The sequence below is a fragment of the Ixodes scapularis genome, unplaced genomic scaffold (assembly GCF_016920785.2).
Source record: "Ixodes scapularis isolate PalLabHiFi unplaced genomic scaffold, ASM1692078v2 PGA_scaffold7__128_contigs__length_106722199, whole genome shotgun sequence".
Classification (NCBI taxonomy): domain Eukaryota; kingdom Metazoa; phylum Arthropoda; class Arachnida; order Ixodida; family Ixodidae; genus Ixodes; species Ixodes scapularis.
Window position 1 is genome coordinate 48,540,560 of NW_024609882.1, and position 27,812 is coordinate 48,568,371.

The 27,812-nt window shown below is 44.2% G+C and overlaps 1 protein-coding gene across 1 annotated transcript in view; it reads right to left on the bottom strand.

The window, feature by feature from the left end:
* The window catches only part of LOC8027808 (Down syndrome cell adhesion molecule homolog), a 232,735-nt gene extending 205,562 nt beyond the window's left edge, over positions 1–27,173 (bottom strand). Inside the window, exons 1-3 of the mRNA XM_042286222.1 lie at positions 27,169–27,173; positions 27,088–27,137; positions 26,868–27,029 (exon numbers count right to left, since the gene is read on the bottom strand). Coding sequence (XP_042142156.1) covers positions 26,868–27,029; positions 27,088–27,137; positions 27,169–27,173 — 217 coding nt within the window. The remainder of the gene's footprint in view (positions 1–26,867; positions 27,030–27,087; positions 27,138–27,168) is intronic.
* Between the last annotated feature and the right edge of the window lie 639 nt (positions 27,174–27,812).

A 27,812-nucleotide genomic window follows, 5' to 3' on the forward strand; every position in this document is an offset into this window, starting at 1 on the left:
TGGAGGAAGCTCTTAACTAAAGACATTATTGCGGAATGAACATAGAAACACATACACACATTTACACACACACACGCGCGCGCACACACACGCACGCACGTACGCACGCACTCACACGCGCACACACACACACATGCACGCATACACGCACACACACGGTCGCGCCCACACACACACGCGCGCACACGCGCGCACGCACGCGCGCATGCACGCCAGCACGCACGCACACACGCACGCACGCACACACGCGCTCGCATGCGCACACAGGCACACGTGGACCCACGCACGCACACACGCATATACGCGCTCGCACACGCGCGCATGCCAGCACATATGCACGCACGCACGCACGAACACGCACATATACACACGCAACACGCACGCACGCACACACGCACAGATATACGCGCGCACACACACACACACTCGCACGCACAAGGGCACGTACAAGCTCGCACGCACACGCACGCATACGCACACACACGCAGGCACGCACGCACGCACGCCAGCACTCACGCACGCACACACACACGGAGGTCTATACCGTGGAGGAAACACACACAAACTTAGTGACATTGAAGCGAAATCCAGCCTGGTAGGCCCGTAATGTAAGATATTGCATTTCGTGCCTTATATTAAATTAAAATTTTAAGAACGAAAGACTGCCTTAGCGTCGTCTGCACTCGGAGTGCTCAGTGAATGACTTTCCACTTGTGAAGAACGGTCGAAGCGCACGCTTGTTTATAGCCAAGTGTTTCGGTTCGCCTTAGGTCAGAGTGCTGTCGTCGCTATCAGCCGATGTAACCAATCAAGGAATGCCAAAAGTGCAACGCCACAGCATTTCTCATGTAGTTTTGCGACTGCTTTAATTGGTTAGAACTAGCTACGTGTAGTCCATGCACCGTCACCTTGCGCTTTTATCATGCGTGTTTGTGTCTGCGTTATTACTTGTGATGCAGCAAAGTGTACGCAGTGCAAAATACCCCTCCTACATGTCTTGCTTCAACTCACTAATAAAACAATAAAAATAACTTTTTTTTTGTTTTGTTTTGTTTTCGCCAATGAGAAGGCAAGGCTAAATTCCATTGCGATAGCGATTCACTTTGCTGCTAAACATTGTTACCCTTTGCAACTGAGACGGCATGGATGTTACAGGATTCTAGTGATATTCCCTTATCTTGCTCAAGATACTAAAATGACTCTAAACTGGAAAACTTTTTTTATCACTACATGACACGCGTGACAGGTATAGAAACAATAAATATATCCACTTTTTTTTATTTTTATGGCAATTTCGAATCATTTTTACCACCACACGCTTGCACGGTCGTCTTCAGGATAGACTTTCCAAACATATTGGGTAATCCTTCATAAAACACTTCCTCCGCCGGAATACTTCTAGATCGGGTTTACATTCCAGAATGAAAAAATGACTAGTAATCGCTCAAATAAATCTCGCAACATAAAAAACTTTTTGCTATTATGAATGTGTATTTTGTAGCGTAGGCTCAATTTACCAGACACTTAAAACTTCTTTTAACGTTTATTTAAGCGTAAACAGGAGTTACACTGAAGCAGGATTCTATATCAAAGTGCTCCAAATAGAAGCATGCTTCGAAAAACCTACTATCCAAAAACTTATTTCACGACGTAAATACTGCCCCAAAACCTATGCTTTAGAATATGTAATGGAGTTACATACGCGTCTTATCTGTGTACATAATTTTTTTGCTTTTTTCTTCACGGGAGTTCAGTGTTTCGTTGGAGGAAGAGCTGTAACTGTTGCTGAGAGTGCACTGTGCTGTAGTGTGCGTTTAAGCGTTCTCCGAGTGCGCACGTGACGCCAGATATCATGCGGTGGTTAATCAAACCTCTTGTTCGTCGTGCATGTAACGAATGATTCATGAGGCAAGTTAGTTTTGTTCTAAGCATCGCACGCTATTTAGCGGCAGATATGACGGGATCGATAGCGCAGTTTTCAAACATGCTACAACGACAGGACAACGTTGCTACACGAGACGGCGCCGTCCAATTGATCTGTTTGGGCTGCTTAGGCTCTATCTGCTCCTCCCTTTAGGCTCCCATTTTGACTGAACCAAACGAAACAAAAAAAGAAACGCACAGAAAAACCCATGACATTCATGTAATAATATCCCAGAAGCGTGGGCGTTATTGATACATTTTAAGTGTTTAAACGGGTGACACAAGAAAGAAAAAAGGGGGATATGTGAATGTTGGACGAAAGGGTTAACATTACTACGGTGCCTGCAACACATCTCCGACTGGTGTGTTTAACGTACCATTCCTTCCATGTATCAAGGTGTGCCGAAGCTCTAACGAATAACGTCACAAAAGCCGGAGAATAGACCCTTTCCGAAATTCAGTCTGGCCACTTCAATAGCTATCATCATTGTCATCTTGACGGTGCTCAAAAGTGCGGCTGGCCACATTGTACGAGGGAGACGCCGCCAACGCCGCCATGAGCATGTAGTACGGCATCGCGAGTACGAGCACTGCTGCTGCTGGCAGTCTAACAGTCTCGTGGACCACACGTTTGTCGCCCATTTCAGACTTTCAGCCCGGTCGAGGACTGCGCCTGTGGCAGCAATAACGCAGTCGTCGATGTTACAATCGTTCACTACGCGTTCTTCAGTTGCGACTGCGTGGCAGACGAAGTCAGCGGTGAAGTCTTCCATAGCGTTGACAGTCACGATTCCACCGCTTGCATTCTTCTGGCTCGACGCCCCAGGTGCCGTGTGTCCACCGGTCAGATCGGCGAATGACTAGCTTGCCTCTTCACTAGCGGGTTCGCTCACCGCGTCTTGAGAATTTTGACTGCTCGGATCGGCGATTGCGTCATTCGTCACTCCGGCATCAGCGGCGCAAAACTTCGGCGTTGACGGCGGCGCCTGTCGTACTCGTGGTTTCTTTCTGGGCGGCCTTTTCGCGAGGTTGAAGGCGAAGATGCTTGGCACTGCTTCCTGTCTGAGGTAGCGACGTTGACTAGCGCCGTTCGGAATGTAGTCACCCTCTCGAAAGTGCCCTCAGCAAATCTTAGTGTACTTCGTAATGGAGAAGTGCTTGCCTTCGTCACGTCTTATCGCAACAATCCATTTTTTTTTTCGGAGAGCGGGGTCGGATGGGATGGCGAACAAAGATACCCGCGAAGAAAAATGTATAAAAAGTCTTGAAAGGTCACACGAAATGCCCGAATGTTAACGTTATCTCGATACCCCAAGCCCAGCAACACCGCTTCTCTTTACAAAAAGAAAAGGGTGCAGGTGCATGCTCCCTTCCGTCAGGCTAGCACTTGAGAAGCAGCACGAGACGGCTTATATCATTCCATGCTACTAATCTGGCGGGATCTCTTCCGTTTTGATTGTCGCAGCGGTCGCGTGCGTGCACCACCCAACCGCGAGCGCACCGCCCAACCGCGAGCCAGAGGCATCCTCAAGTCCTTTTTGCTTACACAGCGGCACACAGCAATGAAAAGGCATCGCAGAAGCAGCGTGTGGCGAAGTATCAGCCGCGCAACAGCTTCTGTGGCCGCAGTGGCCGCAGTGGTGTCGGTGGTGTAGCGCAGGTTGAGCAAGCGCCGATGCGACCATACATGCTTATAGCGGAGACACGCCGTGCCACGCTCACCTGCCAAGCTTTGCAACCGTTCCGGTAGATGGCGCTGAATTTCTAAAAGGGTCTATTGCTTCCTTTATAGTGGAATGCATTGTCGACCGCGCGCCACGCCAGCCTTTGGCGGCGTCAGGGCTACTTCCAAGGCGCGCCCCTACGAGGCGCCACCAGCCCTCGAAGCAGCAGACGACGCCACGGCTATAGCGCGTACCGCCGCACGCTACGAGGTGCGAAAAGAGTGATTCACGATGCGTTTAAACTCTTCCGTATTCATGCAAAAGTCCAATAACAGTATCAGATGCTCAGTTGACTCGGTAATGCGACTATCGCGGACACAAATATAAGCGCTTTATCTCGTCCCCTTCCCTCAGTCATATAACAGACGAATGTCCCGGTATAGACCACTCACGTGCACACGTTATCGACCTGAGAATAAAATACAAAGTACATCTGAAAACAGCAGCTGATCTAAGCCTTTTGGCGAAATGCTGGCTGCCGGTCCGAGGCTCGCATAAAGCAGCCTTTTGAAATACATGCATCTAGCCTCGCTGTAAAATTAAAAGAAGAGCGCAGTACGAGAAGAGGGAAATAAGACAGATGTTGGCCCTGTGTTCCTCTTGTCCTCGTCTTTCATGGTATTTCTTTACTTTATAGTGTGCAACAACCTGCCCATCAGATGATTTTGATGCCTTTTCATGCATTCTCCCATAACAAATTAATCAGTTTGATGCAATCTGCAATCAAAGAGAACTCAGAAGGACTGTTTGTTCGTGCCATAACTTTACTTTCAGAAAAAAGGAGAACGCAGACTTGCGCATCTTGCATCCTTCCTTAAATTCTGTTCTTTAGAAGGATCGGCTGCAAACAACAGAGTACCCGCGACGTCGTGTTTGGTACCCAGCCCTTCCTGGCGATCGCTTTCAACGACGTCTCGTTCAGCGCGTTGTCGCTCGGAATCTCGTGAAACCAGACGCCTTGAACTTTCCGTTTGGCATCGGACTGACATTTCGGCTCACAATAGTAGACGATGGCACAGTGTCAACCGCGTAGAAAACTTCGATGCTTTATTGAGAACAGAGCATCACGCAGGCTTTGCTACGCGTTGGCCTGTTATGAAGCTAGTCAAGCCGTCAAGCCATTCTACGCCGCCACGCCGAGCCGGCCACCCCTAAACACCGGGCTGGTGGCGCTGCCTCCCGAAGACACTTATAAAAATAGCCAGAGAGAGAATGAAAGAGCGGACGCCGATTCAGTTACCTTTGGGCAGGTTTTTCAAGATAAGGGAGGCTATGACCGGAGTGTCATGCCGGATAACGTCGCACTCCTGACGGTTGTGCGTTGAAGTTTTGAAAAAAAAAAAAAAACTATTGCCGGTCATCGAAGTATCACGCTGTCGCTGACCGCGATTCTGGCGGCTTCGCAGCAGCGGTGGTGGATATGGCCGACGCCTGTTCTGCAGCTGGTCGCTTTCCCCAGCATGACAGACCGCGGAAGCTTCAGTAGCCGCCAGTTGGGACGTATAGAGCCTGTATTATACAGAGTTTCCAACTCCTCGATCGGCGTCACGGGGTTTACGGGCCGCGTTTGCAATACGAGCGACGAGGACGTGCCAAAAGTGTTGGCCGTCTGCAAACGCTACCACCTTTCCGCCTGCTGTCCTCCTCACCAAGCGACAACGCCGTCCTCGCGTACTCGCGATCAATCTCCGCAAGAGGCGATCGCCATTAAACTGCAAACGCTCCCCCCGGTTCGAGTTGGATCTTCTCTGCAATCCAGGCTCCCTATTGGGACGCCGCGACGAGAACGACACTCGCGTTCACTCGCACTTTTTTGCCAGGACTTCTAGCATGAAACGCCGGGATCGTGACATCGAACAGAATGGTACGGTGGTTTCTGTTTTTTTTTTTTCTTTTGTCCCCTTGGGAATATTTTTGAGGTATGGGTGGGATGGGACACTAAACACGCCGTCGAAGCTACGTTCCAGGAAACGCAGCGAACATAAACTTTGTCGTGAAAGCGGTAAAGTAACGTTTTAAGATGGAGCGTTTGACTGAATCAATGAAAGGTGTTGTAGACATATGGTTTAAAACATTTTATATTTGACGTAGACATCCGTGATGAAAAATGAATCGTAGAGCAGAGGTGGCAGTAATAAAATTGCTGTAATTAAATTACAGTAATTAAATTACTTTCGAGAGTAAACCGTAACGTATCGCATGACTTTTTAATGCAGGTAATTTAGTGAGGTAATGAATTACCCGAGTGGCGGTAATTCTAATTCAAATCGTAATTATTTATAAAATATTTCAGGCATGCTTTTTTTTTGCTGGAAATGAACAAAAAAGAAAGTTCTTGCGTTAGGAAAAAAAAGTATAAAGCTTAAAAAAAACCAAAAATAAAACTACAAATGGGGTTTTCATTTCTGGCCGCTGGCCCGAGTGATGGGCGGACTTGGTGCCTTTATGTGCGCGTTGCTTCAAGGCACTTTAGGTCGGACTAGAGGGTCATGCCACCAAACTCCTGCTGGGTTTGTTTTGCTGTGACCAAGAATAGGCTTCCCAAACATGGTTTTTGTCCCCATTGAAAATTATCTTGCCCCGAAACTTACACAAAGACACAGCCCACATGAATTATCAATGGCGAGGCAATCTGAACCCAGACGCATCCGGGGATCGACAGGGTGCGCAGTAGGTATTTCGAAAAAACGTGAACCCACAACACAGACAGACCCAAGGTCAGACGCAGTCGATTCGGTATGGGAGGGCATGTTAGTACGCCTTATCTGTATTTGGTGTTGCACACTGGCTTGGTGTGGGCTTGACGGTTGTTACTTTGCAAATGCAGAGCAGAGTGTGTTCCTTCTTTTTGTCTAGCTCCTCCGTCAATTAATATGAAACAGTAATTGGAAAGTAATTCCATTACTTTTATGCGATGATATTTTTTTGTATTCATTACTTTCGTGTGGTAGTAATTTGTAATGAAATTTAAGTACAGTTCAGTCGTTTTTAGAATAGTAATTAGTAATATAGTTTAATTACAATAAATGAGTAATTTGGCCACCTCTGTAGTAGAGTGCATTAGCCGACCTTAGCAGTGGCGCCTTGTGCGAATACGAGGCAAACTGACAACGCGCACCGGATCTCTACGGCTTCCGTAATGGTCTGCGATGAGGTTGACGGATGTCGATAGATCTCGAGAGGTATATGACAAGTTTCAGTTTAGGTTTCTTAGATTACCGCTAATCGTCTCGCATTTCATATTGCAAAAAAAAAAAAAAGAAATTTGGGTATAAATACTTTTATATTTCGAAGAGGTATGCAAATATTTAAATGCGAAATCGACATAAGGCTAATATAGCATTTTTGTCAGAAATTGAGCGATCTTTGTTGTAAATTATGCATACGTGACTGGAATGTTTAGATTTATATTTTGATAACTATATTCTCGTCGTCTATTTGGCCCGCGGTTTGTGTGATAGTTCATTTTGCTCAAATGGTTAATTAATAGGCTTTGGCTTATAATATAATTAAATAGAAGATAAAAATCTCGTTAAGATTTTAATTTCCCCCTTTACGTGTTCTTTCACTAAAACACAGCGAGACACAACGTTTGCTGGGTTACGACGGAGTAAAAAAATTATGAAAAAAATTTATTCGCATTTTGAATTGAGAACACACTTAACAGTGTATATGTCGTTATTGTTTATTTGTTTGGGGCAGACTGCATCCGTCCAGTGCAGTAAACTCTTTCCACATTAGTCTACGAAAGACTGGCGGGGAGAGAAGGTAGCTCCTTTCTTCCCTCTAGCCTTTCGTGTACCACGAACCGCACTGCACCGGTGCGGTGCGGGCCCAAACGAATTGGCCATTGGATTGTTATTTCCAGCGAAAGGCGTGTATTGTGTACTTCACAATTGGCTAGTTATCTTCCGAGACGTATTTTGTTGCTTTGCTTCATGTCTTGTGGCAGTTGTTTACCGTGAACTCAGACATCTTGCGTGACGTCCAGCTGGGTAATTTGGTCGGATCGATCGAGTCTGAACGAAACGGCACGGAAGGCATCACTGAAATATTAACACTGAAAAAGTCTAAGCTGGAAAAAAAAATATTGCGTGGAGCTTTCTTGGGTTGCCCTCTATACTCCATTTCAAGTTTCACTTCAGCGTCTCCCGCGCGCAAGTGAACGCTGGCTGAAGTCGGCTGCTTCACGCCAATTACGCCGCGCACGTCAAAAAACGCTCCCGTCTACACTTCAACCTGCGTCAAATTTTCCAACAAATGTGGGCTCACACCGGGGCGTAAGCGCAAAACGCCACCTCAAGGGCGCGATTTTTTCTTTTAATTTCGTTTGCGAAGTTGTTGTTTTTTTGTTTTTATTGTTTTTGTTTTTTTTTATAATAAGCGCGCGCAATGCGAGAGTGGTGCGGAGTTTTCGGCGCGACCATCGCGAAATGGCTACAGTCCAGATCGGAAGAAAATAAATATTTCGAGAAAAATATCGCGTAAATTATATTTATTACAATGAAGCGGTTTACGGCTAGGGTTCCGTTGATTTTCTGTGTGCGTCAACAAAAACTCAGGCAAAAAATTTGATGCAAAATCCCATCATCCTTAAAAAAATTCATACGCCTCCTCAGTTGGATATTCATTTTCAGTAGATTAGTAATCAATAGGCACCATATTCAAGATGAGTAGACATCCCGGTAGAAAGAGGTTTCTCTAAGATTTGCCGCTGCGAAACCCTCGTCGGCCATGTCTACGCTCACACCGCCCACTCTTTGTGGTCGTTCCAAGCGCTTGCGTGTCTAGTTTCCTTTCCTTTTGCTCTCCCGATAAAGAAAGTAAATATGTTCGTACCTTTGTCGAAATTCTGCGTCACGTCTGTGTCGTGTGCTACACGAATTCGCTGGTCATCCACCTTCTTTATTTAAATCACATTTATTTTGAATCGAATAAGATTAAGTTGATTTAAATCGCTCTAGCTAGAAGATATTGACTGGTTAGTACTAGATGCATTTTTAACTGTGGCAGATTTATTTATCAATGCGTCCGAACGCATATAAAAATGCGGAAGAAAGATACTGTAAATGTTGTGTTCAGTTTAATTAACAACCTTTCTATTGATGTAAAAACTACCTTACTGGAAAAAAAAAACAGCGTGACATTCGGTAAGTTAAAATGATTATTAATATTTTTCATTTATATTTTGTGACAATAAGGTATACTCTTATTGTCACAAAATAAGAATATATTTTGTGCGTTTTGATGTTTTTTGCGTTTTGATTTTGTTTTAGAAGGACATTAGATAACCCTCCGAACGAAGTGGAAGCAAGAATTCAAGCCTAACACCCCGAATTGCTCGGGAAAGAAAACTTTTTTTTTTGCTTGTGTTCATTTTCTTAGTACAATTGCTAAAACTTCTTCGACTTACATACAGCACAAATGCACCTAAAAAAAGTCAATCAAATGGCAAATGATACACAAACAAAAAAGTAGTTAAGTGATTATTTTTGCAGAAAAGATTTGATATAAATCATCGCGTTAAAAATTTCAGATTTAAATGACGATTCAAATCAAAATAATTTTTATTATCCACCCTTTAATCTAGACCCATCTCGCGCCGGTCACGTAGGCTGTGCCAGGTCGACGCTCGACTCTGGGGTGTCTGGCTCTCGCCTACATAACGTCGCCATGCCCAGCGTTCGCATTCGCGGCCGTTACGCTAAGACGACGCTACGACGCAAGGTGCTGATAGAGCCAACTTAAACCATTCAACACACAATATCACGTTCAAAGCGTCTAAATTACACAAGATCAAGAGGAAAGGGGGCGAAAACAGGCTGCACTCGCAAATAATATCTACTGGGAACCGGCCTTTTGTATACTCGTGGTAAAATACGTAGTTACTGCTACACCCAACGCAAACCCCTTTAGCAAGAAAAAAAAAAAGAAAACTGAAAAGCGAACTTTTTTGACGTTAGTGAAACAAGCGTGTCGCTATACAATCCACGTCTGTTTTCAGTATCAAACACTTGGCGTAACTCCCTAGATGCACGATCAAGAGACCTAGGCAAATATCTCGTGTACACCAAATGAAGGTGTACATATAAGGTGGCCGTAATGTCTGCAGCAAGGCATTCTGACGGGGTAATCCTGTAGTCGCTGCGTGTTCCCATGCACGATCCTCAAAACATCAGCCCGTCTAGCCGATATAAAATATTCCGCGAAACATGGAAATCTCATATATATCTCCTGGGGCGTATTTTGTAAAGCATGTTACGGTGTTTCTTCGTACAAGTGTTTTGTTTAGAAGCGAATAAAAAAAATCTTTTTATTCAGTGACCCCATCCTTCTAGACATTCCAGTGCCAACGAAAAGAAAGAAAACAAATGCAGCCTCAATCGTACCGTGTTGATGATATCAGGGCCACGAAACACGGTTCGTAGGATGATACTACAACTTATTCCACAAAAACTCGTTCACATTAAAGATTGTCTTACTTATAAGAACGCTGAGTCATTAACTCTAAGTCTTTTTGGAGTTCTAACTACGCGAACGAAGCGAGATCGTCGCTTCTGGCGAGACGGTGTCGTGTTGGTTATGATAGTACTGTTCTGTCCCGAGCTTCTGGATGGCGAAGTCCTCTGGCTGCTTGGTCTTCAAATCGGTGTGAGTCTTTATCTTCCGATAAAGCCGAAGGGAGACCTCGGGCTCGGTCACGAGATGGGGATGTGACGGGACTCTCTTGTTTGGAGACTTTTGGCTTCGCTGTTGGACCAGGTACCGCAACCGGCTGCCGTCTGTTTCTGCGTAGACCGTTGCCGCCCTCCTAGACACGGTAGGGTCTCGGTGTTGAAGGCGGCTGGAGATCCCTGGCCTCGGAGCTCGTTCCCTGCAGCCAGACTCGCTGACCTTCGGAGAGAGTAGGAAGAGGCATTGCTGGATGACGTTGATCAAAGTTAGCTTTCTGCCTCATTCGACATCCTTCATCACGCTGTCTCCACCCCGCGTGGTTCACTGTCTGGCGCTCCAGTAATTTCGGGAGGCAGGGTACTCTGCAGCGTAGACGTCGACCCACCAACAATTGGGCTGAACCGTATCGTGAAGGGCCAGGAGTGCTCTGATAGAGATATAGAGCAAGGTAAAGACCGTCAGTCTTCTTTAGTAAAGTTTTAAGCGTCCTTACCGTGCGCTCTGCCTCCACGCCGGACTGCGAGTAGCGAGGATTGCTTGTGACCTGTTGGAAGTCGTAAGCTTTATAAAACTCCTTGAACGCCGACGAGCTGACTTAAGGGCCGTTGTCAGACCTAACAATCTCTTGTAATTCACTCCTAGCACAAAAAAAAAAAGAAACACTTTTCAGGCGCTTGATGACTCTTGCAGATGTTGAGTCTGGATCTTGTAGAGTTGTCTCAGGATACCTAGAACAGCAGTCAACTGCGAGCAGGGATTGAGATCCCTTCAGTTCCAAACAGGTCAATGCCAACTTCCTGCCACGAACTTTCGGGCGCATGCGTCTTAAGCATAGGCTCGCGAAACCGAACTCTGAATTCCGCGCACTTGGTGCACATTTTGACTAATTTCGCCAGTTCTGCGCTAATATCAGGTCCCAGATAGACATCGGAGCTCTTGCAGGGCGGCGGAAAATCCCTTGATTCCCTTCTTGGACACGTGCTAACATGTCCTTGCAAAGTTTCTTGGGATTATCAACCTGACAGCAATAGCCCATCTCAGAACGTTAAGGTCTTCCTCAGCGGTGGCGTTAAATTTACTAGATTTTGTTCTTCTAAAAAAGAATTAAACATGGTCGGCAGGTTTTTTTTAAATATATAAAAACATATTTACGTAAAGATTATATTGGTGGAGATGACCGCTAATCTTAGCGAAGATGTTGTTCAACAACAAAAATGTTCGGACAAAATGACTCAAAAGTGCAGTATAATAAATCAATGACTGAAAGATACAGAGCCGAATTTTCGGATTTCTTTTCTCTATCAAATTATTGGGAAATACAAAAGGTTTCGCGAGGCAGCTATTTTTATTAATTCTCATTGATACGCTTAATTGAGACGTTGTGTAACCAATTGCATAGATTCGCATTATATCCCGATCTGATCTTCATTTCGCATTTTTAAGACATGGTCGCTAGAATACTCTCCAGGAACAAAAAAAAAAAGGAGGGAGGTATGATTTTTAAAAACAGTGTTATTTCTACGTCTTTTACAATGTCATGATCCACACATTTATGCATTGACGTTATAGAGTTCGCATTGTACGCTCACATATTTTTACAGCATATTAGAAAAAACAACATTTATTATCAAAAAAAAAAATGTCAAAGCAGAGATATTAATTACCTGAGAGGCTTTCCCATAAATGTTCCAATGAACGGAGACACCAAAGTCCAGTACAGAGTGAGCAGGCGTATTAAGTTTGGAAAGAAAGAAGAATGTGAATCTACATGTTCACATTATGAGTACGGTTTAACTTAGCCTCACGCAATTTCCTCGATTGGTTTCTTTTTTTGTGTTGTTACGTTTGGTAATTTGATTTCCGTCTATAATTATCTAAGTTTTCTTTTATTTTCTACGTATGTTGGAACTCTTTTAAACCACCACTTAAAAACAAAATACAGCGTCCTTCTTTTTAAATTGTATTACGTTAAAAAGAACGAGATGTGTCAGAATTAATGTAGCAGTAAATGTTTCATTTTAAGAAATTTTGGCGATCCATAATAGCTGTTTTTTCAGCCGTATTCGTGACCATCTCTTAGTTTCGTTCCTGCTTCTCAGTGTAACTCTAAAGCAACACCAAAATTAATAATATACTTCCTGCATAACACTAAAAACAAATAATGGAAAAGGAAAACGTGTTATTAACACAAGAATATGAGCAGATTTTTTTGGTTGCTCGTTCAGCCAACTGAGCATTATCACGCTCGAATGGTGTTAAACGACGCAGTGCACAATGAACAAAAATGTAACAGGAAAAATTAGGTCATTTGTAACGTTTCTGTGCGCAGTTGGTTATTACCGCATTCAGAGTGCCACCCGCCTTCATTTATCACGGAGCCCGGCTTGTTCATAAGCAACAAAAAAGCCTATTTTTTGTGTACTTAGAGGGAACCAAATTGATATCGATGTAGATTAAAAAAAATACTAAAAGGTGTTTTTTCTTTAATTGGTCTATTTCAAGTATACATATTTCTGAAACATCGATGCTAGCGCACTATGCGCGTTGTTTTTTTTGTATTTTTTTTTAAAGAGGACCGAGCTGGTCATTATTTTTATTTCTGTTTCTTTCTAGCCTTAACGAACAACGAAACCGGCGTCGTGATAAAACGGAACCCGTAGCTGTATTTTACTACGAACGTTTGGTGTTCGTTTGCTCGAGCTAAACATTTTTATTGTGGTACATTAGGTACACATACCTTTTCCTTAGCGGCTCGCTACCCCTGTAGAAGTGTTATATATATATATATATATATATATTTTTATTTATTTATTTATTTATTTACAGATACTACTGCCTTCTCAAGGAGGGCGTTGTAGGACGGGCTTCTAAACAATGACTGAAACGTACAATATGGGACAAGGCCAGTGCAACGAACATATTAAAGAGCAGAAACCGTGAAACCGACAACCGAAATACTGCACAACAATGAAACGAAACAGTGAGCATCATTACACTTTGCCATGTACATTTTAGCATTTACGCTAGAAAGCGAACAAGACATTGAACGATGTTATATACACAAACGACCAACACAACTTAGTTCGAGATATATAGCTGCCAAACTATTTCAGGAGCAGTGCATTGAAAAATTGGCTAACAGACAGCAGTCACAACAAAATCAAAACAATAAGCAATAAGTAGCCTCGAGGTTATTTAAATAATGAAAAGAGCGAGGCTTTAAATGATTGGATGGAAGTCGTGTTTACGATGTCAAAAGGCAGCTCATTCCATTCAGTAATGGTTTTAGGAAAAAAAGAAAACTTGAAGCAGTCGGTATGGCATTGATAGTCTGTAAGTGATAAGGCATGATAGCTAAGTGTGCTTCTCGCAGATTTTAGAGTGACATAGCGTGACCTGTCTATTCTAAACCCATCGTTTATCAGTGTGTATAGGAAAGTGAGTCTGTTAATTTTCCTACGCGTTTGGAGGGGCTGGATACCGGCTATGCTGTATAGGGCACTCACAGAATCTAATCTTTTGTATTTGTTGTAAATGAATCTTAGTGCCCTCTTTTGTATTCTTTCGAGTTTATTTATGTTCGATAATGTGTGTGGATCCCAAATAATGTCAGCATATTCTAAAAGTGGCCTGATGAGAGATTTGTAGGCTATTAATTTTGTTGCAGATGTAGAGTGTCGTAAGTTCCGTTTCAGATACCACAGTTTGAACATCGCCTTCTGACACAGCGAGTCAATCTGGGCATTCCATCTGAGATCAGAAGATATAGTGACTCCAAGATATTTGAATGAAGAAACTTGTTGCAGAGCAGAGTTATTTAAACTGTATGAAAAGACCAACGGAGACTTTTTACGCGTTATTGTCATCGAAACACATTTTTCAAGGTTTAACTGCATTTGCCATGTCTGGCACCAGTCACTGATTTTTTTCAGGCTCGAATTGAGATTAGCTTGATCTGCGCCATTTTTAATTTCAGAAAATATAACCAGATCGTCGGCAAATAGGCGAAAATTTATGTTTATGTTATCTTTTACTACGTCGTTTATATAAACGAGGAAAAGGAGAGGGCCTAACACGGATCCCTGGGGAACACCTGAATGCACCGGCAGTAATGATGATCGTTCCTTCTTTACCTCAACAAGCTGTTTCCTATTGCATAGGTAGTCTTTAATCCACCGAAGCACTTTGCCATTTGGTAATAATTTAGATAGTTTTACAAGAAGTTTGGGGTGTGACACACGGTCGAAGGCCTTCGAAAAATCTAAAAATATTACATCCGTTTGCCCCCTTTTGTTAATAATTTCCGAAAAATAATGAACCGTTTCCGTAAGTTGCGTAGTCGTAGAGAGCTTACGCCTGAATCCATGTTGTTCAGAACAAATAACGTTGGTTGTTTCGAGAAAAGAAGAAATATGATTATGTACTATATGCTCAAGCAGTTTGTTGACCGTGCAGAGCAAAGAAATTGGTCTATAATTAGTAGTGTCATCGGTGCTCCCCGATTTGTGGATGGGAACGACTCTTGCGCATTTCCAATGATCTGGCACTGAACCTTCTCGTAGCGATTTTTCGAATAAACAGTATAAATATTTAGAACACCATTCCGCGTATCTCATTAAAAATTCATTCGGTATATCGTCGGGTCCAGAACTTTTTTTAGTATCTAGACTGAGCAGAGAAGCGAACACTCCTTCCTCAGAGACGGCAATATCAGGCAGTGACTGTGCAAACTGAAAATCTGGCGAGCTCGGTTCGACACCGTTGTCTTGCGAAAACACACTGGAAAAGTACTGGTTAAAGGCGGTGGACATTTCTTTCCCCGCAGTTACGTCTACTCCGTCAACAATTATTTTATCTAGCTGTTCCTTCTTGGGAGAAATGTATCGCCAGAATTTCCTTGGGTCTGTTATTAAAAAACGAGGTAGTGAGACGTTAAAAAAGTTATACTTGGATTTGCGTATAGAATTGTTTAACACCTGCTTTTGCTCCCTCATCTTGTCAGTATATTCTCCTAGTAGAAGATTGTGTTTATTTTTGCGCAGTCTATGAATTCTGCGTTTTAAGTGAATAATATTACGCGTTAACCACGGTTTGTTATGATTTTTGGAGCGGAGAGTTCTTTTAGGCACATAAAGATTCAAACACCAATGAACTAGGTTTTTGAAATACAGCCACATTTCGTTAACATTATTTTCTGGCGAAGAGTACAGACTAAGAAAAACGTCATGTTTAATTGCAAATTGGTCAATAACACTTTCGTCGAGCGCGTTCTTAATATCGTACACTCTGCGTGTGCTCCTACGAGCAGGACTAGCACGACCTACACTAGAGGGATTATATTCAAAAACAACAATGCGATGATCTGAGATGCCTTCCGAGACCTCACATGAAAAGGTGCGCTTCGCGACATCACTTGAAACAAACACGAGATCAAGAGTATTTGACGATGAACCCTGAACACGTGTGGCTGTAGTGACGGTTTGATACAGGTTTAGATTGAACGACATTTCAGTTAACAAGACAGAATCAGTACAGTTGTGGTTCAAAGGAGAAAGATTTTCCCAGCTAATATTGGGAAGGTTAAAGTCACCTGCAATAATAACGTGCTTATTTTTTTTTACAATGGGCGTGAGGTGTGAGTATAAATTTTCTAAAAACGACAAGTCAGCATTAGGGGGACGATAAACACCACCAACAATAATGGGAGGAGAAAATGAGTTTATTCTAGCCCAACAAGACTTGGTTCCATCAACATCATTCATAACCGTAAAGTTCAGCGTATCTTTTAACATTATTGCGACCCCTCCACCTCGAGAGCACCGGTCTTTTCGAATGATTTTAAATCCGCTGGGAACAATTTCAGAGTCACTGATAGAGCTATGAAGCCATGTTTCAGTGATGACCAGTACATCGGGGTCATGGTCAGCTAACAAAATGTCAAGATCGTCAAGCTTGTTCAAAAGGCTACGAGCATTTACGTTAATCAGCTTAAAACTACTTGGCCCTGTAAGTTGACGTCAAGGTTGGGAAAATGAAGAAGCTGCATGCAGCCTTTCACGCTGAGCAGTATCACAGTTCCAAACATAGGCGTCACCGTTGATAAGGAGCTTATCATAGACGAGTTTAACCTTTTGTTTGTTAGCTCTCTCGGCTTGGGAGCTCTCCCATAAGTTACGACGCAATGACTGTACACGAACAGAGTAATCTTCGCCAATAGCGATATTAGTACCTTTTAGCTTCGTAACATTTTTCAAGAGGGCCATCTTATCATTGTAGTCAAAAAACCGTACTATAACTGGTCGCACTTTGTTTCTTTGATTTTTCCCTAGCCTATGCATGCGTTCGATGGAAGTTACCGTGACGCCTAGCATGCTTTCGAAGATGTTCACACTTACATACTCTTTTAAACCGTAAAAGGTCTCTTGAGCTACCTCAGGAATACCATAAATTATTAGGTTGTTGCGTCGCGATCTGTTTTCAAGATCGTCCAGTTTCAGTTCAATATGCGATACGGAAGATGTTAGACCTGTTATTTTCTCCTCGCAATCTTGTATTTTCTTTACTTCCATGCTCAGGTTTTCAATCGTCCGTTCGATAGAATCTAAGCGATTATCAAGTTTTGCAAGCGCTTGATCGAATGACGATTTCCACGTTTTGATGTCCGCTACGTCTTGAGCCATCTTGTTTTGACTCTCGAGAATCTGCGCAAGCAATTCCTGAGTTGTAGGCCCAGGGTTCAGTTCTACATCGCCCGACAAGGCCAACTTGATTATGGAGTTTATAGCGGATATGAAATCAGAACATGCCTGGGGGCTTGGCAGCAGTAAAAGACAGATGTTATTGCTTTTGTGAGAGTCAGAATCAATTTGACCAACCTGCACGAGAACGAAGAACAGTTTAGGCGTCATGTTGGTTTGCTGCTGCCAAGCCCAGTGGTGGATGCTGGCCTCAGTCGCTCTTTTATACCCCGGAGGCGCTGGCGCTGTAGTCGAAGATGGTCTGGTGACTTGTGACGATGCAACTCTGGGGCTCACGCGGAGTGGTTGTCGATACGACGTGAAGTTTAAGGACAGCAAGTTCACACGCGGCAAGTGTACGTTTACAATCAGCGCTGTAGCGTGGTTGTTTCCTTGGACGAAGTGACTTGTAGAATGGTAGTCGACTGGCCACGGGGATGCCATGATCAGCAGCTGCACGAGAACGAAGAACAGTTTAGGCGTCATGTTGGTTTGCTGCTGCCAAGCCCAGTGGTGGATGCTGGCCTCAGTCGCTCTTTTATACCCCGGAGGCGCTGGCGCTGTAGTCGAAGATGGTCTGGTGACTTGTGACGATGCAACTCTGGGGCTCACGCGGAGTGGTTGTCGATACGACGTGAAGTTTAAGGACAGCAAGTTCACACGCGGCAAGTGTACGTTTACAATCAGCGCTGTAGCGTGGTTGTTTCCTTGGACGAAGTGACTTGTAGAATGGTAGTCGACTGGCCACGGGGATGCCATGATCAGCAGCTGCACGAGAACGAAGAACAGTTTAGGCGTCATGTTGGTTTGCTGCTGCCAAGCCCAGTGATATATATATATATATATATATATATATATATATATATATGTATATATATATATGTGTGTGTGGCTTGTAGCTGAAACAAATAAACAAGTATGAGCGCGCTTTGCACCATATGTTATCCAATTTCTAGAGATTCTGAAGCGCTTTACCTATCAAATCGTGTTACGGAGATGCCCAATAACAATGTAAGAAAAAGGTAAGTATTTGAACTAGCGAAGACACTTTATCGGTTTATACAACAATTTGGTAGACGTAGACTATACCAAGCAAGTCTGAGCATCATCCTTCGCACCGCTTTACAGAAATACACAAAACCAACTAAAAGTTTGTGTGTCAAGAACAAAACGCTGCTATACTAATGAAAAGATAGCGATGAGTAAAACGCGTTCAGTTTTAAATGCTCTTAAGGAATATAAATTTATTCACCAAATTAATATAACATTCCTTGTTTTATTCGTATTTTTAAGGAATATTTAAATTGATTTTTTTATGTAATGGCACAAAATGCTTTGGCAACTACTAGGAAGTATTAAAATGGCGCACATAAGCGCTCTGCACACCTCTGATTATGTGGACATTTTAAGAAGAAGAATACGGAAGGAAGGAGAAAATGACGTGAACGAGGGCACGGGGGAAAAGTCAGGACGGAACAGTCAGCGACTGGCTGCCAGGACCGGGCGCTTGAGACATATTCCAAAGCAGGACTGGGCTGCCAGGTCGTACGCTAGAATGGTGCCGTTTTTTTTCCACGCTATCCTCCTGAAGAGTGTTCCCGGAGTCAAGTCTTCGGCGACCTACAGAACTTCATTTCGATTCAGAACCGAGAGGAATCCCAAACCGCCCTCACTCTGAAACCACTATCGCTACATTACGACCCTCAGACTGGAGACGATACCTAAATGCTCTGAATCCTCGGAATGACCTGAACTGGATGAAACCCGTCTGCTCCTTGCATGCATTATGATTTCCGCTTTATTTCTCATTTTTGCGAAATTAAGTTCTTTTTTTAAAGTTGAAATTGCCAATTGCTTAAGTATCGACCTTTTAACATATTTTTATGTTGTGGTAACTTGTTTAGATACAATTTTCCCAAAAGAATAACGCGGCGGCCGCAGTGCCTGAACTGACTCCATTAAATTTAGTACGCGCCCCAAAACACTTGAGAAATCCAATCGCTACAATGTATGAAGGAAGCTCGGAGAATAAACAGGCTGATAATGTGTTTAGGTGTAAAAATACAGAAATCCGACGTTTCATGGGAGCGCGACGTAAGAAGGGGCAACGTCACGCTTAGTGTCACTGCGCAGACTGACTGTTTTTGGTCTGAACCAATTTTCGGCCATGTCATTTATTGAGCACTCTCAGTAGGTTTCCCCCATGGTTTTTCCATGTGCTCTGCGGGAAACTAGACGAACAAAGATTTTTCGAGAGTCTAGGCGAAATGAGAATCGCGTTATGACACTTCTGTAACGCGTGCTATTTTTAGGAAAACAAATGATTAGGGTTGTGCGAATATTCGAAATTTCGAATAGTAGTTCCGAGTAATACACTAATCGATATTCGTTTCGGGAAAAACTTTACTATTCGCGTTTTTCGAAGTGTTGATTGCGGTGGGTTAGCCCCGTTGAGTGCGCTTCTTACCGAGCACCGGTGCACTGCGGAGAAGCAATACCCGCGGAAGCAAGCTTTGCGGGTGTTGCTTCTCCGCATTACATCGACGCTCGGTAAGAAGCGCACTCAACGGAGTAACCCGCCGCGATAAACACTTGGAAAAGTATGAATATCGCAGTTGCGTGCTTGGACGAAAACCATACATTCAAAGCAAAATGATGCACGCGTGTCGGCTGTATATGAAAATAAATGGAAACTTTGATAATGTGTATAACTATCTACATTGTAGTAAAAGTTTTAAAATTAAACTGACTGTTTTGCAAGAGTATATGTTGGGCAGAGATGCCGTTACAACCTGCGTTCATCATGCGCGAGTTATTCTTTCTTGACTCGAAATTAAAGAAAGAGTATTTAAGATTTGTAAATTCCCTCAATTGGGAATAGTTGGCCATTTCCATCGAATTCATTTTATGTCAAACTTGTTGTTTACTTACCATCCCAAGATATCAGACCTTCTGAGGTCACAGTTCATAAATATAAATAGATTAAACTTGGCTCATAAATGAACAGATGGAACAACTTTCACAAGCTTCGCCGGAACTTTGTCTAAGCATTAGGTTATGGTAGTGAAAGGCGTGGAAAAACTATTCGATATTCGATTCGAAAATAGTCGGCCAAAACCACTATTCGCTTCGAATTCACTTCGAACTCAAAAACCACTATTCGCACAAGACTACAAAGTATGGATAAACAAGCTGGCCCAAAAGCTTATCCGTTTCTGCTACGAGGCACGGGATGCAGTGAAAGGACTAAAGCCAAGGCGAGGTGCGTTCGAAGCTGGAGGCCAAGTGAGAAATGACGGCTCCCACTACTGCGGCCGCCGTGACATCGTCGTCGGCGGCTCCATCGATACTTCGATTTTCGCCGCAGGATTACATTGCACTGAAAACGGGATGTGCGGGCTTCAAAGTCTTGTCAAGACCCATCACACAAGACAAAAAAAAAACGGGAAAAAAAAAGATGCTACCGCGTAACGTGTGTCACAGTGACAGTAGCTCGGCGCTGGCGTAATTGTCAAATATTCTGGCGCCGTTGTCGTTCATGAGCCGCATCCTGAGCGCGCCTCAAAGATTGATGCGCCGTTTTCCCTTTCGCTCTCGAGTTCGCTCCAATGTATCATCCGTACCTTGTCTTACAATTTTCGAGTTCTAGCCTCACAGAGTGCAAGTTCCACTGCTCGGATGGTCCTGCGCATGCGCCGGAAAAACGGGGTGTCCGGCCAATACCTGACGAAGCGTAGCTCCCCCCCCCCCCCCCCCCGTCAAAACAAAAATAAATAAATATCCACACGCAGCGTTGCCTGTCCTGCGTCAGTGTCTCAGTCTTTCCCTCTTGCAGCGTCTCACGAGAAACGCTATGCAAGCGGCGGCGACACCAAGATGGACACGTCCACTAATTTGCGGGCACTCTGGTCGAACTCTAGTATGTTTGCCGCATGGAGCGGGTCGCAGATTTACCAACAACGATGACGTAGTTCGCCATCCTTGTGTATTAGGTGGTATTGGTTCTGGACACCATCTCTTTCAACCCCCCCCCCCCTCGTTTCCCCCCAAGCAAGGCACTCCCTGCACTTTGTCGTCTTCTATTGTCGTATGCACACTCGAGTGTTACGAGACGCCGAAGCGTTATCGAAGGTAGAACGATATGGAATGTATACAATACCCCCTAGAAGACAAGGTCCACAAACTTCCTCACTAGTGGTACTACGCAGAGCCGCCTAGCGTCTTCCACCGTCTCACCACAACGAGTATCACGCTAGTCACTGTCCATTCAAAAGCTCTGGGGCCCTAAACTTGTCAAACACAAAGTTTTGGAGCCGAAAGTTCGCGGAGCGCGCAGACTGCATGTCGGCGACAAAAACGAAAAATCATAGTCGTGATTGTCCAATCTAGAGGCACTAAATGAACTACGCTTAGAGTATCGGCACTCCGTTTCTCGGTATTGTTGTGGGCGCCGCCATTTTGATGCATGTGCAGAGCAGACGCATCTGCCGATCGTCATGGCTCAAGAGGACAACATCCTCAGCATTGGATTCGGTGCTCAGGAAGCTCGTCTAATAGTGATTTACTCCGTGACTAACTGTTTGAACATTTGCGGAGGACGGATGACCGTTTCCCGTGATTGCGGGTCAAGCTTCAGATAACTGGCAAACATGATTTAGGCTGCAAGATCGGTAAGTGTCGTTACTTTGAAGCGTAACTAAGTTGACAGAGTATTGGACGGAACGAAGCTGACGGAGAGCACCAATCGGTGCGCTCCATCATCTTCGGCTCCAACTTTGTGTTTGACGAGTTTAGGGCACTGTTGGTAAAGACGTTTGCAGTAGAGGGAAATATTGCAGTTTTCCAAATCTAGTTCAGCGAACGAAACTTTTTTTTTTCTTTATGAACTTAGCCGTAGTGACGGCGGTTGGAGCGATAGTGTGATTAATGACGTCAGCGGGAGTTTTAGCGGATGGCGGCTGTATGATTCACCAGAAATTTTCTCACGTGCAGGTGTCGATGTGAAAAAGTGAAATTTTGTTTATATTTTTCGGTCAAACCGACATATGCAGGAATGCGTTTTATGAGGAACGTATCGGACACTACCTCCAGCCTAAGCCTTCCAGCGTAAATGCGTCCTGCCTCTGTATATTTTTTTTCTCATCTCATGTTTTTCAAAATTTTTACAGATTGCGAACCATTCTCGAAGAATCACGACGACTTGGCTGCTGCTTTTTTTTGTTTCTGCTTTACATTTGTGTAGTGTGCCCGGCGGGGTTCACAGCGCAAGTTTTCAGCGGTGGGCCATGATTAAATCCCTTTTTGCAACGCTAGATAGAAGTTAGCTTCCAGTAATATGGCAATTCTGCATTCCTAACTGTTTTTGCTTTCTCATATTAGCTGACTTAAAGACACGGATAACTGCTGTGATCGACCTATTATAAAGCAGTTTCACTCGTGATAGGCATGAACTTCTTGATTTCGAGGCTGGTTTCTCGCAGTTCCGCTGGCCCATATCAATGACGGCTGACTAAAAATTACAAAAAAAAAAAAAAAGCTTCGCTACAACAGCGATATGATGGAATATAATGAAAGGGTCGATTACGTGCGATTGTTGTTTTCAATGCATTTCCGCGAACTTGTGGGCATGCTGCGCAGGTATCGCGTTTAAGCCTAAGTATTTGTAAATCATTCGCACTTATAAATTGGTCTGAAGAAACGCTCTTTTTTTTTTTTCCTTTTTGTAAGCCGCATTTCTCCATGTCAACAAACAGCGTCCGCGCCTTTTGCGATTTTATTACCAGCACACGCTTATTTATTTGCCTCGTTCTTGGTGTTCGTCAGAAGCCTAAGCATGGCGAGTGGTTCTGTCAACGGCACAACTCAATGAGTACAATCGGGAACATATTTTGACCGCTTAAACCCAAACCTACTCCGATAGGTTTCCTTTCGAATTAGCACGGGCGTATCTACAGGGATCACTAAGATCGCCGACAGTCGCCTTCTCGGTCCACGTATGTGCGAATAAAGACAGGTATGCAAACAAAAGGGCGCCAGATGACGCTCCTTCGTGTCGCTGACTACTTCAGAGGAAGCGATGGATCGTGAGGCAAAGTAACTTAACCGAGCTTCAAAACTGCTTTCGCACATACAAAGACATACGCCGAGAGATAACAAACATTGCTTCTCGCGACATTTTAAGCCGAAAGTAAGTCACCGTACACCACCCAATTGAATCCCTGTACATGACGCCACTTTTAGTTCAATGTCGTAGCAGCATGCTCGAAGACTACAAAATCCAATTCCAAGAAGCCGACTGCGGTATTGCCGGTGGCACCTTCCGCGATTCTTGCTGTTCGTTCGAACGCAAGGGATTTTTTTATAGCGTATTCTTTGATGTCGGTAAAATGCAAAGCAGGCATTCGTTTTCGTCTACGACGGAGCTCGAGAACGAGGGCGGAGTTATCTAGGATGGTGAAATCTAAGCTTACCCGTTTTTATCCTCTCTGGAATTGTGTGCGGTGTTCTCCGAGGCCACTTTGAACGCGCATCCCATACACAAATTACATATGAGTTTCTGATGTATTCTCATAGAGTAAATTAGAAAATCAACGGAAATTCATAGTTTTTCTAAGGGATGACGTGAGTTTTTGAGCCCAGGCTCGTGCAACTAAATATTGGTACAAATTAAAGTCAAGTACCGCCCGGTGCTTCCTTTTCTTCCAGACTGCTCTAGCTGCATGAATCAAATACGGCGCGAAAGAGCTCGGATGATTGGGAGAATTCTACCTGCGCACATAGAAATACAACGTTTGCGTAAAAAAACAGTATTTTTTTTTACCGCAAAAATAAATTTAAGGGTTTCCACCTAGATATGGCGCTAGTGTTTTGGAATAGGTACCGAAGTTACTCGAACGTTCCAAGCGAGGCTCTAGAAGTAACAACAGGAGATAGGGCCCGTTCACAGTGTCTACCTCACTCCCATTCAAGTTCATTAATATCCCTGTGCTTTGTCGATCACCGCTTTCCCGTTAGTTGTTTTCAAAAATCGCTTGCACATTTTATACAGGAATTGACGAGCTCTGCAAATTTGGCATTTAGTACGAACCGCTAGCACTAATTTTGAGATAAGGTTAAGTGTTCGACACAGCTCAATTTACTTTTGCTATGAAGGTAAAAAAAAATCTCTTGGGAAAATGGCACATGAAAGTCAAGGATATAGATTCCGCTGAGATTTCCAGCCAGAAGTAGTGTTGCATCATGTTCTCGCGCAAGGACCCTATGCTAGATACATAGGAAATCCACCTTATAAGACAAGTACTGCATATGACGTCATCTTTAATGCATTAACAAGTCGCCCCAAGCGGCCAGCACACCAAAGCTCGACTAGAATTGCCGTACGGGGGCAGACTCGTCGACGCGGGTTAGAGTCGCGCTCATTATGAGACGCTGATGGCAATGTTACTAGATTAGCTCAGTTGAGGAACGTTGGCTCATGGCGATGCTGACTGAACGTAGCTAGAACTGCGGAGATCCCCTATACTCGACCGATGCTACACACTCAGAAAAAAAAAAAGGTATATTCGTACACCCCTTGTCTCATGTACGACACCGAACAATTTCAGCTCGACGTACAGGGCACTGACACCGAACAGACGGCCCCAACGTTTAGGAGGGGCTTGAGGACGGTTATATATAACTCATTAAACAGCTAAAGTACGTATAAATGATTACAGTAGAAAAAACAAACAAAAACACCGAGGTCTTGCAGTAGGGCCAAGAAAACACCCATTACTTTTTTGTATTCAGTAACCGGTACATTAGCTATTTTTATAAGTTGTACCACTCGGCTACGAAGCCACTCGTGAAAGTTAGGACCGTCGGTTCGACGTTAGCGAGCTGTACGTCGTACTGAAGTATTGGGTATCGTATATAGGACAAGGGTGTGAAATATACCCTTTTTTTCTAAGAGTGTACGATTCGTTTGATTTAATCAGTTAGCGACAAAAGGGTCTGTCACGGCACTGGTACGTTTGCTAGGACCCGCTAAACCAATAGGTCTCGTGCGTTGAAGCCTCGAACGTATCCTGGCGCCCTCCGGTGGCGGGTAATTGAGTGTCTGAGTAGTACAAATCCCGCCGCCCCACAAAAAAAAAAGAAAAAAAAATCTGTTCGGGCAGCTGTTTACTTCTGCACGCCACTGTTATTTGTGCGTTCGTGTGGTCACGACTCAAAATGTGTCACTCATAGTCGTTACCGCACTTTACCCCAAGGACCTGAACTCGCCGCAAGCTAGTAATTTTTCCTTCATACAAGCATGCCGAAACCGGGAAAAAACAAGCGCGCCCTCGATCGAAACGTTGCAATCGACGGTGCTTTTGCGTCGTCAAGTGTCAAGAGCAAGAAGGGCTTAACCCCGTCGCAAACTTCCAAGGATTTCCATTGAAACCGTACGAAGTCGGGCGGAGAGAACGATACTAGGGCCGCCCGGGGCACTGAGTAAGAGATACGATTTTTTTCTCGCCCGCCAGGTTGTTCTGCTAAGCACGGCCACACGATCAATTGGCCATGTCACGCATCAAAACGTGTGTCATGCGAATTTTACGAAGAGGAACACGCTATACACTCCGACCAGTGGAGCGATCCGATTGAACTACATGTTTTGCAACGTGAGATCGGCAGCAAAAACCCCGCCTCCAGCAAAAGCTTTCCTTTGAAAGGACAAGCGTGCGCGCGCACCAACGCACTTAATTGGGCAAGAAGCATGTGCTAAAGGCGGAGCTCCAACTGCTGATCTTACACTGCGTCAAGCTTACAGCGCAAATAAGCAAGAAAAGTTGCAAGAGCTCAAGACGCAGCGTGCAGTAGGAATGTCCTGCTCGGGGCCGACAGACGGTCAGTCGCCGCTCGATCGCTTCCGTCTGCTTTCGCACATTTTTGAGATTGGACATCAGCTGTTCGCGTAAGCTGTAGGGAGGGACTACAATTTGAAATGGTTTTGCTGGCAAAACACGTTAACGTGTCTCATAACGCTCACCTCAAGCTCGAGATCACAGGAAGCTCGCTTTCTTGGTGAGTGACATTGCGCCTACACCAAATTTGCGGCTTCTTGTACGGCGTAGGCGCAGCTTGCTATAGCACGCATCACGAGTTTCTTCGCTTAGGTGTTGAGGAACGAAAGGAGCCTTCTTCGTTAAAAATTGGCTCGACTCTGTGCAGTAAAACAATCAAATGGGGCAATTCATGCCGCCGGCTAACGTTTTAACGAGGAACAAATTCAAATGCGCTAGTTTGTACTACCCAATAGCGATAAACAAATCGTAGAGGGCGCTACAAGCCGGTTTTTCCGCTGCGCCTCTTGGCTAAAGCAGGAAACCAATGCCAAACAGAAAAACGCGCAGGACCATAGCGCATTCGCTTTGCGTGGTTCATTTAGCTGGAGGGAGAAAAGGCACAGAGAGGACTAGCGGCATAACGTTGTAGTTTCGGTGCGGCTAACTTGTCTTCATCTGATGTTAACGTCTGTTGACATCAGACTTAGAGTGAAATAGTGTATAGCAAGGACGCTTGTGGGAGGGGAAAATGGGGGTGAAGGCGGAGGGGGGGGGGGGGCGGTGAGAAAGGCACAGCTCTTGAATTGCAGTCATTCACAGAACAACAATGACTGAGCGTCTTCCGCCGTAATATCGCGTGCGCTCGAGGTTAAAAAGTCTCTTAAGCGTTTTCGAAGGTAGGAAGCTGGTTCTCAAGGCTGGAAAACAAAAGAGGTTTCCTGCCGTTCTCACTCTGAGTGTCTACAGATGATATTGACATAGGCCTCGTCGCTTACCTCTGTTTGATGTTCGCGTGATGGCCAGACCGTCGTCCCGGTGCCACGAGACAAAATCTACGAACTCTCGTACAAAGCTCGGGACGCTGCACCGAAGCACTGCGACGTTGCCCGAGATCACAAACTCGTCGTACACCTGTGGCTTGTAAACGTGGTGGACCACTGGAAAAAAGAAAAACCACAATCAGTGACTCGTCCTGACCTGTTCAGTGTCTTTAACAAGGCAATTTCTTTGCGTTGGGATTTATATGTTTAATCGGTTGATAAACCCTTTAAAGGACATTTTGTTTTCACCTAATGCAACATGGTTTAGGAACGAGATTTTCTTGTGATACACTATTAGTAGATTTACCCATGATATCGCTGCATCAATAAACTATATATAGTTTATTGATGCAGCGATGTGTCTTTTTAGACTTTATAAATGCATTTCATTCAGTATCACACACTTTCTTGCTGCAAAAGTCATCTACCATTCATATTTCAGATGCACTTGATAAATGGCTTCAAGCTTATCTAGTTGGAAGCAAGCAAAATGTGGTCCTCGACGGTTTGAGTTCGTCAAATGTAACCGTTGTGTCGGGTGTCTCTCAATAATCTGTCTTCGGTCCCATTCTCGTTTTAATATACATAAATTATTTAGCAGTGAATATTTATAGTCGCGTCTGACTATATGCCGATGATTGCCGTGTTTACCATGACTTCATGTGTGAAACGGGCTCTGAGCTTTTGCAGAGTGACCTTAACCCTTTTTGATTGTGGTGCCAAGCATGGACAATGACTCTAAACTTAAACAAATGCCATCTAGTCAGGTTTACTAAGAAGCGAGGATCTCTGCTCACATGATATCCCCTTGGCGTCACAAGCTTTTCTGTTTCTCCAGAATATAAGTATTTAGGGGTTCTGTTTTCCAGCGCACTATCCTGGAATGTTCATGTTAGTTAT